This window comes from Somniosus microcephalus, chromosome 14 (assembly GCF_052327205.1).
Source record: "Somniosus microcephalus isolate GS21.2 chromosome 14, FLI_Smic_1.0, whole genome shotgun sequence".
NCBI lineage: Eukaryota > Metazoa > Chordata > Chondrichthyes > Squaliformes > Somniosidae > Somniosus > Somniosus microcephalus.
Genome location: NC_141000.1, coordinates 117,292,872 through 117,304,977, shown reverse-complemented (window position 1 = coordinate 117,304,977; position 12,106 = coordinate 117,292,872). Strand labels below are relative to the sequence as shown.

At 43.8% G+C, this 12,106-nt stretch overlaps 1 protein-coding gene across 1 annotated transcript in view; it reads right to left on the bottom strand.

The window, feature by feature from the left end:
- cyyr1 (cysteine/tyrosine-rich 1) overlaps positions 1–11,838 on the bottom strand; it is a 44,405-nt gene extending 32,567 nt beyond the window's left edge. Inside the window, exons 1-2 of the mRNA XM_086007237.1 lie at positions 11,744–11,838; positions 10,478–10,580 (exon numbers count right to left, since the gene is read on the bottom strand). Of these exons, the coding sequence (XP_085863363.1) occupies positions 10,478–10,580; positions 11,744–11,807 (167 nt within the window). The 5' untranslated portion in view covers positions 11,808–11,838. The remainder of the gene's footprint in view (positions 1–10,477; positions 10,581–11,743) is intronic.
- Between the last annotated feature and the right edge of the window lie 268 nt (positions 11,839–12,106).

Here is a 12,106-nt window from a genome sequence, read left to right as displayed (position 1 = left end):
AGACTTCTCAATTGCATAATTGCACAACCACTAGTCACACAAACACGAAACCAAATCTGAACCATTCAAAAACATAATCACTTAATCACACTGCCATTCAGTTACATACTATTCATTAAATATACAATCACTCAAACACAGTCACACAAATACAAAAATCAAATATACACAAACGAATTCACTGAAACGTGGAATCCTTCACTACACACACCAAAATCACTCTGTCAAATGACCATGCAGTCTAACATTTAACCACATGATCACACAATTACTCAACATACGCAACCACACGCACACAGTCAGAGAGCTACACTCAGACAAACAATGCAAAAGCAAAATACTGCGAATGCTGGAAATCTGAAATAAAAACAGAAAATGCTGGAAACACTCAGCAGGTCAGGCAGCATCCGTGGAAAGAGAAACAGGGTTAACGTGATGTCATTGACCTGAAACGTTAACTGTTTCTCTCCCCACACATGCAGCATGACCTGCTGAGTATTTCCTGCATTTTCTGTTTTTATCTCAGACAAACAATGACTTGAAATCACAAAGACAATGCAAAGTATAACTTATATGCAATCAATGCTCCTTTAACATGGCATGACATGGTAGCACCCCTAAAGGAAACACGACTCCATCCATTTGCCAGTTTGATTACATGAAGAGGTAAAGAACAATGTTGCCGATTTCTGGTTGCTAGGCAGGACAGCCACCATGGAAACACAGTAAAATTCCCTTGCAGCTGATCACAAGCCTCTGGTTGGAACTCCTCTTCACCAATAACAGAGACATTTGGTCGTGAATTGCAGCTGGTGCTTTTAATCTATAAAGTCTGTTTGTTCTCAAAAAATCTGAGTGCGGGACTGATCAAAAGATTTGAATAGATTTTTGTATTTGAAATAGATGGAAAACGCTATAATTGGTACCTTTCCAGTTCCATTTGATTTTGTTCTCACATTTAAAAAAAATCAAATTTAAAAGCTGATTTAGACTTTAAAAGGTGATTTGTGTATAATAATATGTCATAACTATTAGCCTGCAGTCAGAATTAAACCTAGATTTAAAGCACAGATTAACAAACTAGCTTTACCGTACAGGGTAAATTTTGCGAGGCTGCACTTTACTGACCCAGAATTTTTCTTTATGCGCTGGCTGTGTGTGAGGCCCTGCTTGCGGCACGGAGCCTTGCACGTTCTGAAGCCCTGTTCTACACCAGTCCTTCTGAACACTTTGCTCCTCCAATTTTCTCTCCTTTACTCAGCTGAAGGTGGTGATTCATGCTGGGGTATATTTCCACAGGTGCTAGCCGTTCTCCAGTATTTCACTCAATTTGTTATTCTTCATGTATGTGCATAAACAACAAATGCTAACAGGCCATACATAGAAGGCATCATAGCCAAGCCCAATTCTGGTCTTACCCAATGTGCATAGTGTCAACCATGGGTCAGCTCTTGAGTTAGAAGGTTATGGGTTATAAGAAAGAACATAAGAAATAGGAGCAGGAGTAGGCCATACGGCCCCTCGAGCCTGCTCCGCCATTCAGTAAGATCATGGCTGATCATTGAACTCAACTCCACTTTCCCGCCCGATCTCCATATCCCTTGATTCCCCTAGAGTCCAAAAATCTATCGATCTCAGCCTTGAATATACTCAAAGACTCAGCATCCACAGCCGTCTGGGGCAGAGAATTCCAAAGATTCACAGCCCTCTGAGTGAAGAAATTCCTCCTCATCGCAGTCTTAAATGGCCAACCCCTTATCCTGAGACTATGCCCCCTAGTTCTAGACACTCCAGCCAGGGGAAACAACCTCTCAGCATCTACCCTGTCAATCCCCTTCTGAATCTTGTATGTTTCAATGAGATCACCTCTCATTCTTCTAAACTCCAGAGAGTATAGGCCCATTCTACACAATCTCTCATCATAGGACAGCCCTCTCATCCCAGGAATCAATCTAGTGAACCTTCGTTGCACCGCCTCCAAGGCAAGTATATCCTTCCTTAGATAAGGAGACTAAAACTGTGCACAGTACTCCAGGTGTGGTCTCACCAAGGCCCTGTACAATTGTACCAAGACTTCCTTACTCTTATATTCCAACCCCTTGCAATAAAGGCCAACATGCCATTTGCCTTCCTTATTATTTGCTGTACCTGCATGCTAGCCTTCTGTGTTTCTTGTACGAAGACACACAAATCTCTCTGAACACCAACATTTGAAAGTTTCTCACCATTTAAAAAATACTCTGTTTTTCTATTCTTCCTACCAAAGTGAATAACCTCACATTTCCCTACATTATACTCCATCTCCACCTTACTGCCCACTCACTCAGTCTATCTATATCCCTTTGCAGACTCTATGGGGGTGATTTTCATTCAGAAGTCGGGAAGGAGGCGGGACTACAACTTTCAGGTTGTGGTCCCGCCTCCATCGAGATGCGGCCAATCCACGCAATTTTCACTTGATTGACCTTGTTGAGCCCGCCCAGCGGGCCCAGCAGGCCAATTAAGGGCCACCCGGCAACAGGTGACGTCACAGACTGAAATTTCATCTGTCAAGACGCGTTGACAGATGAAATATCAGTGTTTCACAGCTGTTTGAAGCTGTCAAACACTGACAGACTTACTTCTAACCTGAGTCCTTCTACGCAGACTCAGTTAGAAATCTCGCCGGCACTGAAAGCTGCAGGCTGTCACTTTTGACAGATCGCAGCCATTCTGCTTTCTGTGCCGGCTGAATGATGGACTCCCCAAGCCTAGAGGAAGGAAGGCTGTAAAGGTAAGTACAGGTAATTTAAACTTCTTTACACACTTTAGACACACCAAACACACTTACCTTTGCACTCATGCACCCATCACTCACCTGAACACTGACACCTCGACCCCTCCAAGTCCTTCAACCCGACGGTCCGACTCCTCTAACCTGGCGTAGTTTGGAGCCGTCGGGAATCCCACACGACAACCTTCAAAATAGGGATTAGGCTAAAAACTACCTGTTAACTACCTGTTAACAGGCAGTTAATTGGCACTAATCCCTTCCTGCCTCGGGTCGGCGGGTCCCAGTGCGGGGTGGGTACCCGCCTCCTTTGTAACTTACATGGAGGCGGGTTGGGGGCGGGATGGTGTCGGGACCCCCAAATTCGGGATTTTAGCCCCCCGCACGCATAAAAGCCCGCCTCACGGCACACTGAAAATCAACCCCTTTGTGTTCTCCTCACAGCTTACTGTCCCACCTAGCTTTGTATCATCAGCAAACTTGGATAAATTACACTCGGTCCCTTCATCTAGGTCATTAATATAGATTGTAAATAACTGAGGCCCCAGCACTGATCCTTGTGGCACCCCACTAGTTACAGCTTGCCAACCTAAAAAAGATCCGTTTATACCTACTCTCTGTTTTCTGTCCGTTAACCAATCCTCTATCCATGCTACTACATTACCCCCAACCCTGTGAGCCCTAATCTTGTGTAATAACCTTTTATGTGACACCTTTTCGAATGTCTTTTGGAAATCCAAATATACTACATCCACTGGTTCCTCTCTATCTACCCTGCTAGTTACATCCTCAAAAAACTCTAATAAATTTGTCAAACACGATTTCCCTTCCATAAAACCATATTGATTCTGCCTAATCATGTTATGATTTTCTAAGTGCCCTGATACCATTTCCTTAACAATTGATTCCAGCATTTTCCCAATGACTGATGTCAGGCTAACTGGCCTGTAGTTCCCTGTTTTTTCTCTCCCGCCTTTCTTGAATAGCGGTGTTACATTTGCGACCTTCCAATCCGGTGGGACCATTCTAGAATCTAGGGAATTTTGGAAGATCAAAACCAATGCATCCACTATCTCTTCAGCTACCTCTTTTAGAACCCTAGGATGTAGGCCGTCAGGTCCAGGGATTTGTCGGCTTTTAGTCCCATTAGTTTCTCTAGTACTTTTTCTCTACTTATATTAATTACGTTAAGTTCCTCACCCTCATTAGACCCTTGGTTCCCCACCATTTTTGGTATGCTTTTTGTGTTTTCTACTGTGAAGACAGATGCAAAATATTTGTTTAACATTTCAGCCATTTCCTTATTCCCCATAATAATTTCTCTTGTCTCAGCCTCTAAGGGACCAATGTTTACTTTTGCTACTCTCTTCCTTTTTACATACTTGTAGAAGCTCTTACAATCTGCTTTTATATTTCTTGCTAGTTTTCTCTCATTCTATTTTTTCCCTTTTTATCAATTTTTTGGTCAACCTTTGATGGTTTCTGAAATTCTCCCAATCCTCAGGTTTACTATTATTCTTTGCAACATTATAAGCTTCTTCTTTCAATCTAATGCTATCTTTAACTTCTTTATTTAGCCATGTTTGGATCACTTTTCCTGTGGAGTTTTAGTCCAACTCTCGAGACCTAAGCCCAAAATCTAGGCTGACACTCCAGTAGAGTACCAAGGGAGTGCTGCACTATTGGAGGTGCCATCCTTCAGGTGGAACATTAAACCGAGGCCCTGTCTGCCCTCTCAGGTGAATGTAAAAGATCCCATGGCACTATTTTAAAGAAGAGCAGGGGAGTTCTCTCCCATGCCTTGGCCAATATTTATCCCTCAACCAACATCATTAAAAGCAGATTATCTGTTCATTATCACATTGCTGTTTGTGGGACTATGCTGTGCAAATTGGTTGCCATGTTTTCTAAATTAGAACAGTGACCACACTTCAAATCTACTTCATTGGCTGTAAAGTGCTGTGGGATGCCCTGAGGTCGTGAAAGGCGCTATAAAAATGCAAGTCATAGAATCATAGACTCATAGGGCTGGATTTTCATTGAGGAGTCGGGTAGGAGGCGGGACTACAACTTTCGAGTTCTAGCCAACCCACACGATTTTGACTTGATTGACCTTGACCAGCGGGCTCAGCAGGCCAATTAAGGGCCACCCGGCAACAGGTGATGTCACAGATTGATATTTCATCTGTCAAAACCTTTTGACAGATGAAATATCAGCGTTTCACAGCTGTTTGAAGCTGCCAAACACTGACAATCTGTACTCTAAGTTAATTCCTTCCTCTCAGGATGATTTAGAGATACCTCCAGAACAGAAAGCTGAATGCTGCAATTTTTGACAGCTCGCAGCCATTCTGCTTTCTGTGCCGGTGAGATGAGGGACTCCCGAGACCTGAAGGAAGGCTGTAAAGGTAAGTAAAGGTATGTAAAACTTATTTAAACACTTTACACACACCAAAAACACTTACCTTTGCACTCATGCACCCATCACTCACCTGAACACCGGACATCTCGACCCCTCCAAGCCCTTCATCCTGACGGTCCGCCTCCTCTAACTTGGTGTGGTTTGGAGCCGTCAGGAATCCCACACTTCAACATTAAAAATAGGGATTAGGCTAAAAGCTGCCTGTTAACTACCTGTTAACAGGCAGTTAATTGGCACGAATCCCCTTCCCGCCTCGGGGAGGTGGGTCCCAGTGTGGGGCGGGTACCCGCCTCCTTTGAAACTGGCATGGAGGCGGGTTGGGTGCGGGATGGGTTGGTGCCCCCTGATTTCGGGATTTTAATCCCCTACACGCCTCCAAACCCGCCTCCACGGCCCAATGAAAATCCTGCCCAGAGTCTTTCTTTCTTTCACACACATGCACTTTCTGGCAGGAATCACCAGATCAAGAATGGAAACCCTGACTGAATGTTCCTGCTCCCCAGCCTACAGGCATTGTGACCAATTATGATGTTTATACTATCGCCACAGCTGAGATGAGCTAACTCAATACAAAAGAGGAATGAAACCTCGTCTGTATGGCTCAGCAGCACACCAGCCATTTACAGCTGAGCCACCAGGGGACCCAGCAGTTCTGTGACTTCAATCTTTCATATGTTATCTTAATAGTCACTTCCAACATTTCATCAGGATGACAGCCTTGATGAAGAAGTAAGGATGCAGGTGGGATTTCTCTCAAACTCCCATTTTGCATGGTTTCCGGGAGTCAGGAAATACAAAAATGGACATTAAGCTGCCTGTTTGCCATTTCGTTGCAGTGCACAGGCAAAACATAATAGAGAATCAAAGAGTGAAAGAAACAGAAAAGCAAAGAGTGATGGCGAAGCAGGATCTAGGGTGAGAAAATGAGCAAACTAGGCCGAGACAATGGCAAGAATCGTACAGATAGCAAAGAAACAAGACATGGGACAATCAAAAGAATGAGAGACAGCAACGTTGAACAGACAGCTGAGACAATCTAGGAAAGCAAAGATAAAGACACAGAGACAATGTCGAGAAATAGAAGCTACAATGGTAAAGCAAACAGAATCACAGAAACAGCAAAGAGAAAGATACAATAAAAATTAAGATCAAGAGCTAACAGAAACACCAAAACAAAAACAACTGGAAGAGGTTGCAGAGGAATGATGAGGTTAGGACATGGAAGGAATTGAAGACAAGGATGAGGATTTTGAATTTGATGTGCAGGAGGACAGGGACCCAACGTATGTCAGCATGGGCAGAGTAGATTGGTGAGCAGGACTTAACGTGGGAGTTGATACTCCTGAGTTTTGGACAAGTTGGAGTTTGTGGAGGGTGGAAGACGGGAGGCCAGTGAGGACATTTGAGAAATTGAGTATTGAGGTGACAGAAGTATGAATCAGCAGAATCATACAGTACAGAAGGACGCCATTCAGATCATCGTGCCTGTGCCAGCTCTTTGAAAGAGCTATCCAATTAGTCCTACTCCCCTATTTTAACCCCCATAGCCGTGCCAATATTTCCTTTGCAAGTATATATCCAGTTCTCTTTTGAAAGTTACTATTGAATCTGCTACCACCACCTTTATCATTCTAGATCATAACTCCCTATGCAAAAAAAAAATCTCCTCATCTCTCCTCTGGTTCTTTTGCCAATTATCTTAAATCTGTGTCCTCTGGTTACCGACCCTCCTACCTGTGGAAACAGTTTCTCCTTATTTGCTCTATCCAAATCCCTCATAATTAAATCTCCCCTTTACCTTCGCTGCTCTAAGGACAACATTCCCAGCTTCTCTGGTCTCTCCACATAATTAAAGGATGTCATCCCTGGTAGAATTCTGGTAAATGTCCTCTGCACTGCACCCACCTCCCCCAGCCCGTTAAACATATCTCAACATTGATCAACATTATATAAACCTCGATAGTGAATCCTGTCGTACATATCACAATACAGTCATAATGACTAGGGTTGCAAAATTCCAGGAATTTTTAAAAGAGGAAACCTTCCATGGGAATTTTCGGGAATTTGGGGAATTTATGGGAATTTTGAGTTTTTTTGCACACTAATGGTTTTTGTCTCTGACCCTTATATTATCTTTGTCATCAAAATAGACATACTGTTCCATACAAATAAAAACAGGCTTTCAAAACTTTATTTAGGTTATAATTTTGAACTTTATTGAACCCCCACAAAAAAGACCCATCTAAAATAAAATAAAAAGAGCGTCAGCTTATTTAGCCTGTAAATTGTCCTTATTTTGTCCCTTTGAGTCTTCTACTCATCATTGCTCCTCCTGATTCTCTGACTCTGGCTCTGACGTGTCCATTTCCTCCTCTGTGTCAGTGTCTAGCTGTGTGGTGGACACTTCTGTATCTGGCTCAATAAGTTGTAGGTTCGCCCGGATAGCCACCAGTTTTTTCACTCTCTTGTTAGTCAGCCTGTTGCGCACCTTTGTATGCGTATTCCCAAAAAGTGACCAGTTTTGTTCAGAGGCCGCTGATGAAGGTGGGATTTGGAGTATCACCGATGCAATGGGTGACAGGGCCTCAAGATGCACAAAGTCCCTTCCACCAGGTATGTGCACTGATATGCTTGCATGATTCCCATATCCCATCCCCATTCCAAAGACCTTGCTTGGTAGACTTCCCAGAACTTTGCCCACGTCCAGATTGAGGTGGTGTGAGAGGGTAGAAATCACACTGTAAGCGCTGTTGATCTGTTCTCCAGAAAGTATTGGTCTCCCAACATGCTTTGGGTCCAGCATGTACGCTGCAGCATGAATCGGCTTGACACAAAATTCTTGACGCATCTGTATGAATTGAACAATTGCCTTCTCCTCTGCTTTGAACAGCAGGGATGTGGGTAGGGCAATGTTGATTTATTCTTTTAAATCAGCAAAAAGCCTGAACATCTGACAAGGCAGCGTCATCTCCTTCAATCTGAGCAATTGCAGATGTTGCTGGTGAGAGCAGTTTAAGGCTGCTAACCACTCTCTCCCAAAACACATCATCCAGCAATATTTTCTTGATGGTGGTTTCCATATCCCCAGACTGGGATATTGCCATTTCTTGCAGCGACTCTTTACCCTCCAGAAGGCTGTTGTACACTATGACAACGCCACCCCATCTAGTGTTGCTGGGCAGCTTCAGTGTGGTGTTCTTGTTCTTTGTCATTTGCTTGGAGTTGTAGGTTGCTGCAACTACCTGTTTTCCCCTGACATACTTAACAACTTGCTTGGCTCTCTTGTACAGTGTTTCCATGGTTCTCAAACCCATGATGTCCTTGAGGAGCAGGTTGAGCCCATGAGCTGCGCACCCAATAGACGTAATATGAGGGTAGGCCTCCTCCACTTGAGCCCAAGCAGCCTTCATATTCGCAGCATTGTCAGTAACTACTGCAAAGACCTTTTGTGATCCAAGATCTTTGATGACCGCTTTCAGCTCATCAGCAATGTATGTGCCTGTGTGTCTGTTGTCCTTCGTGTCTGTGCTCTTGAAGAACACTGGGAGAGGAGTGGAGATGATGTAGTTTATGATGCCCTCCCCTCGTACATTTGACCACCCATCTGAGATAACTGCAACACAGTCTGCCATCTCTATCGTTTCTTTGAGCTTTCCTTGGACTCTTATACTCAGCCTCCAGCAAATAAGTAGACAAAGCATGTCTGGTGGGAGGACAGTATGCAGGGCGAATAACATTGAAAAATCTCTTCCAGTACACATTGGCTGTGGGCATGAGAGATGAGCCTGTCGCATATACAGCTCGAGCAAGGCACTCATCTGCATTCTTCTGGCTATGGTTATCCATTGTATCAAAGAACCTTCCAAGTGGGCCAGGAGTTGCTGATGATAAGGAGCCTGATGCTGAATGTGAACCATCATCTTCTTGAATGGAAGCAGAGGAACTCTGGGCTGACTGCTGTGAGCTTTGAGTGAAGTTGTTGCATTTGGATAACTTTTCCTGATGCTCCATGTGATGGAAGCATGACCTGTGCATGCATGACGCTACATCACCAATAGAGGGAGCTAATCGCTCATCCACTCATCCAACCAATCAGGACACATTTGTTCACAGTCACACACAAAACTTGTAATTATTAAAACAAGCCAAGTAAGAAGATAAACATATATTGATTAAGAAATTCCTTAATAATTAAGATTCCATCTCTGTTAATAATTTTAAGAGGGGACCTGTGGGAAAAAAATGAAAGAAATACAAAAAAAACCCCAAAAAAACACTATTATGCTAGCATGTGCTTTTTTGGGCAAAATTCCCAAAATTCCCAAGCTAAACTTCCCGTGGAAAATTTCCGGAAATTTACCAGAAACTTTCCACCCCTTTGCAACCCTAATAACGACTGGTATATTTACCTTGATAGTTCTTCCCTTTGTACATATACCAGACACAAGGATCTGTATGAAGAGAATTTGACTTTTAATCAAAACAGGTTATTCTAATTTTGTATAGATTGTTGGTGAGATTTAATTGGGCAGCCTACTACCTTCAAATGAAGTTAGAGAGGATTCAGAGAAAGAAGGGACTTGCATTTATATAGCACCTTGCACATCCTCAGAATATCCTGAAGCATTTTCCCCAATCGTCTTCACATAGTACCATGGCATCTTTTACATCTACATGAGAGTGGTTTAACATTTCATCCGCAACACAACATCTCCAACAATAAAGCAGTCCATCAATACAGATACTCACTGAAGAGCTAGTCTAGACTGTAAACTCAAGTCCATAGTGGGGCTTGAACATAAGCTGATAAGGGAATTAGGGGTTACGGGGAGCGGGCAGGGAAGTGGACGTGAGTCTAGGTTCGGATCAGCCATGATCCTATTGAATGGCGGAGCAGGCCCGAGGGGCCGTATGGCCTACTCCTGCTCCTACTTCTTATGTTCTTATGTAAAATCAAATTGAGAGGGCACTAACGCACAGTCTAAATCAAGTAACCTACTTACATCTAAATCATCTATAACTCCCAGCATTTTAAAGACCTTGAATATGTCCCCCCATAATCTTCTATTTCCCAGCGAAAACAGCGCTGCACGTCTCACCTTGTAATGAAGCCCTAAACCCTGGAATTATTCGTGCCCATCTTCCCCAAACCCTCTTCAATGCATCAGTGTCGTATATTTCAGCAAGTTTTAAGCAAGGCATTCCCACTAAAACAGGAAGAATTGTGGTGTTATCCTTTGAGCCTGCATTCTCTTTTCAAAATAACTTGGTTAGACATAACTTACGATAAGACGCTTCCGATGTAGGCGTAGTATGAGCAGCAGTATGGAGGGGAGCCTCTGCAGCAGTAGGAAGATTTGCAGTCTTCACATTGTGCACAGTAACACTCTGAATCATTCAAAAACACATTCTCAGTAAACTATATGAAGCTGTCTAAATTAATGCTTCCCCCCATCTCAGAACATCAGAAAAGGACAAAGAAGGCCATTCAGCCCCATATAGTTCATTTCTCACATACTCCAACTATCCCATTAGAGCCATAGAAGTTTACAGCACAGAAGGCGACCATTCAACCCATTGGGCGGAATTTTAACCCCAAAAAACAGGCGGGTTGGGGTCGGGTGGGAGGTTAAAGTATTAAAAATGTGGTTCCCGACCCCAACCCGCCCACTTCTGGGTTTAACAGAGGCGGGGGGGGGGGGGGGGGGGCGGGCAGCCAAACCGGTCCCAGGAGGCGGGTTGGCACTTTAAATATTATAATGAGGCTGGAAGCCTCTGATTTAACTAGTCCGCCGAGGATCCCTGGCCTCAGGATTCCCGACAGTTGCAACGAAGCGAGGACAGCCTCGGGAGCAAGCCTTGTGGGCTGGGAGGCACAGGAGTGCTTCCTCCCAGCCCCCTGAACTCCCCCACCATCAGCCTCCATGCAACCCCCACCCACCCCCACCCCCACCCCCGGGTCAGGGATCAATCACCCCTGGGATCGGACCCACCCCCCCATTCCCATCGCCCCCCAGGGCGGGGCTTAATGACCCCTCACCACTGGATCTCCAGCTAGAGGAAGTAGTCTTTTCCTATAACCATATCAAAGCCCTTTATAATTGAAAAAACTTCCATTAAATCTCCTCTTAGCCTTCTCTGCTCCAGTGGAAAAGTTTCATGATAGCATGGAGCTGCACTCTGAATGTATTTACTGTTTCTACCTCTGCTCCTTCATCTGGCAGATTGTTTACAACATCACCCTCTGAGGAAAGTTCTTTCTCATCTGTTTTTCGACAATTTGTCAGTAATTTAAATTTATCGCCACCACTTCTACTTTCCTGCTTGAATTTTAAGCATCATTCAGGGTTACCCTGTTCATATACCATTTAATATTTTGTTTGTCCCACTGAAACCCCTTTTAAAATGTCTCTTCCCGGATTGAAATGTTTAATCTCTAATCTTTCCTCACAGCTTTTCCCATCTACTTTTGTCAGTTTCAGGCAAACATAATTTCTTAAATGTAATTCAATTAAGCAATGCAGTTCCTCAAACTGTTGTTTGTTTCCCACCTGAACATACACCGAGAAGATACGCAAGAAGGTAACTGATTCTGTAAATCCTCAAGACGTCCATCCACGATGAATTGGAAACTGCTCTTTTATTGTTCCAGGTTTAAAAAGTTATCGAGCCGGTTCGCCAAGTCCTGACTCCCTGGCGCGGATGTTCTCACCAGCGATCGGATCTAAGATCCAACACGATAAGAAAGAGAAAGACAGATCGAAAGACTTTCCTTTCCAACATCTAACCCTTGGGCAGCCCTCCTCCGTAGCCATCTTCCATGACCGACCTTTCCATCTTGGTAGCTTGCTAACGTTACTCTTTCAAAGTGTTACTTTTACTTCTTTTGCTTATTTCGGGTATTAAGCTCGAAT